General features: G+C 44.9%; 1 protein-coding gene across 1 annotated transcript in view; it reads left to right on the top strand.

Moving 5' to 3' along the window:
* LOC119364899 (salutaridine reductase-like) overlaps positions 1–2293 on the top strand; it is a 4065-nt gene extending 1772 nt beyond the window's left edge. Inside the window, exons 3-5 of the mRNA XM_037630469.1 lie at positions 525–598; positions 1000–1186; positions 1658–2293. Coding sequence (XP_037486366.1) covers positions 525–598; positions 1000–1186; positions 1658–2041 — 645 coding nt within the window. The 3' untranslated portion in view covers positions 2042–2293. The remainder of the gene's footprint in view (positions 1–524; positions 599–999; positions 1187–1657) is intronic.
* The last annotated feature ends 831 nt before the right edge of the window (positions 2294–3124 follow it).

Here is a 3124-nt window from a genome sequence, read left to right as displayed (position 1 = left end):
TCTCATGTCCGCGTTGATGCAAATCCGGCTCAAAATTGGACCGGGAATAGGTCGCCCGCGGACGAAAAACGGACGCGCGTCCGTTTGGGTCGGCGCGTTGGGCCGCCTTTTCTGTCCGCGCCGACCCAAACGGACGGCCGCGGACGAAAAACGGACGCCCGTCCGTTTGTGTCGGCGCGTTGGGCCGCCTTTTCTGTCTGCGCCGACCCAAACGGACAGCCGCGGACGAAATGGGTCGCCCCATTGGAGTTGCTCTAAGGTGAACTTAGTAAAATTGCATCTGAAGGTGCAGAAATTGTTACTCAGCGCATTGTTGCATTGAGTAATTTTAAAATGAATTTAAGAGTTCTGTTAACAAGTATAGGTGCTGGAGATTTCTTTTACCTGGCTTGTACTGGTTAATCTTGGCTTGTGGTTGATACGGGTAAACTACGCTGTTCAGATTGTTGACTTCTCATTGGTGTTTATGTAGAAGTGATTTTTCTAATTCATCACCATGATCATGTGATTTTTGTTATTTGTAGATTAACAATGCAGGCATTTCAGGTGTTGATCGAGATCCAGTTCTGTTTGCACAAGTTCAGGAACAGGTAATTAAAGCGAAACATTTTGATGTTTTCTGTATCGAATTGCAGTTTGTCAGCAGTAATATATACCTATTTCAGAATCAGGTTAAGTCAAAACAATAATAAGTCGTTTGTTGGTATCTATCAACTGTGGCAGACATAAACATCACTGTTTCTTGTAACTCCTAGAGCGTAGTTGTGTAAAGGGTGAACATAGAAGCTTGGATTCCAGAAATCATTCATCAACCGCAGCATCATTCTTTTGTAACTAGCACAGTTTAGTTTGAGAAAAAACATCACACTGATGTTGCAATACAAGATGAAACTAGAATATTAGAATGTAGAAATCATTAATCGTAAGTTGACAATCCTAAAATTCTGCATTGTTGCCACTATATTTGTTTAGTGAATTATATGTTAAATATACAATTTTCCTTAAAATATATCATTTCAATGATGGCATGAAAGAAAATTCTAAGGAGACATATGAGGAAGCAAAAGAATGCATGAGAACAAACTACTATGGGGCAAAGCTTGTGACAGAGGCACTACTGCCTCTTCTTCAGTTGTCCTCCTCTGGGAGAATTGTCAATGTCTCATCAGGCTTTTCACTGCTAAGGGTAAGTTGTTAACCATGCTACAGATCGATAAGACCAATTACTAGTTTCAGAAAATGTATTTAACATTATTTGTGCCAGTATGTTTCTGTTATAGCTTTCTTTACCAATTTATTTAGTTTTTAGGTTTTAAAAAGTATCTGTGCAGCCTTGCATTGTGTCTTCCAGAATATTATTACAGTCCCACGGAGTGTCAAATAAGAGATTGGGTATTCCTGTTCTCATAAATGATCTTATTTCAGTTTATCTTGTTTTGTCAGATGCAATAAGCAGGATCATATTTCAGTTTAGCTTCGTGTTCATTCCAAATAATACGACATAGGTTCACATTTTTTTGGATTGTGGGATATGGATTTTTTTTTCCATCCAAATCCTCATCCTTCATCATCTCCATGTGTTCTTTTTTTCCCTGTCAAAAAGCACAGGTTCAGAAACTAGTTCTTTTTAGCTAATAAGTATTGTTTTCTTGAGCAGAACTTCAACAGCGAAGAACTGAAGAAGGAATTCGACGACATTGACAACCTTAGTGAAAAGAGACTAGAGGAGCTTCTGGATCTATTCCTAGAAGATTTCAAGGCCAACTTGATAGAGGCACATGGGTGGCCCACCGGTGGCTCGTCGGCCTACAAAGTCGCCAAAGCTGCCCTGAATGCATACACGAGGATCCTTGCCAAGACGTTCCCTCCGATGCGCATCAACTGTTTGACGCCTGGTTTTGTCAAGAGTGACATGTCGATGCACATGGGGGTGTTGACGCCTGAGGAGGGCGCTAGCAACCTGGTTAAGGTCGCTCTCTTGCCCGACGATGGCCCGACGGGTGCTTATTTTGATAGGGATGGCGTGGCGTCGTTTGTGTGAGTGTGTTGTACGTGTAACGTCCGTTTATACTTTCAGAATATGAGACACCTGTAACAGTAGTTGTCAATAAACAGTGTGCAGTATAACCTGTGCTGTGTACTCAAATGGACATGCCTGTGTCACTGTGTGTATGATCCATATTGGTCGATGAGGTCTATCGATCTTGTGGGTATGTGTAGGGTCAAACAATGCGACAAGATGACGTATGGGTGTTGCTGGCAGGCAATAGGATGACGCATGGGTGTTGCTGGCTGAGGGCATGTACAATGATCACATATGGATATAGATGTCCCATGATAAAAAGTAATTTGAGGCATCTATATTCATTTTTTCCCCACGATGCAAGCTAACACATGGATGGCAGACATTCGCCTGCGCCCGCGGTTTGCAGGGGAGGCGCACCCTCCACTTCAAGTACGATGGAGCAACGACGCTCTTCGTCAAGGTCTTCGGGGAAGATGGCATACGCCTGGAGTGTTGTCCAGAGGGCGACAACGGCGGCGGCGACCACCTCTCCGACGACGACGGCCCTCGCGGCGGCGTCCTCGGCGGTGAACTTGCACTTGGCGACGCCCGCGACACCTCCAGCAGCAGCGGCATCTCCTCCGGGGGAGCTCGAGCGACCGGGTCAAGGAGGACGACAAGCCGCCACGCCGATGTGCCCCTGTCAAGGAGGAGGAGGACTCCGACTGAGCGTGGGCGGTGCCGGGGCCCGGCTTCGGGAGCAGTGGCCCTTGGGAGGACACCTCTTTTGTTATGTTTTTTTTCTGCATCAAGAGTCATGAAGAGCCCCACGGGTGTGTGTAATGAACTGCGGCGCTTGCGCCTTTATATTAGTGTTCCCTGCTCATGTTCTAGCATCATATTGTCATAAACCGAAAGGTTCCAGGCTGGCGTGATTATAGTCACTTAGCTTGGTGCGCTCATGGCCCTTGACGGGTTGGCGCATCGTGGATGAAGGAAATATGCCCTAGAGGCAATAATAAAGTTGTTATTTATATTTTCTTATATCACGATAAATGTTTGTTATTCATGCTAGAATTGTATTAACCGGAAACCTAATACATGTGTGAATACATAGAC

Source organism: Triticum dicoccoides, chromosome 2B, assembly GCF_002162155.2.
Source record: "Triticum dicoccoides isolate Atlit2015 ecotype Zavitan chromosome 2B, WEW_v2.0, whole genome shotgun sequence".
Lineage (NCBI taxonomy): Eukaryota > Viridiplantae > Streptophyta > Magnoliopsida > Poales > Poaceae > Triticum > Triticum dicoccoides.
This window is presented reverse-complemented; position numbering and strand designations above follow the sequence as displayed.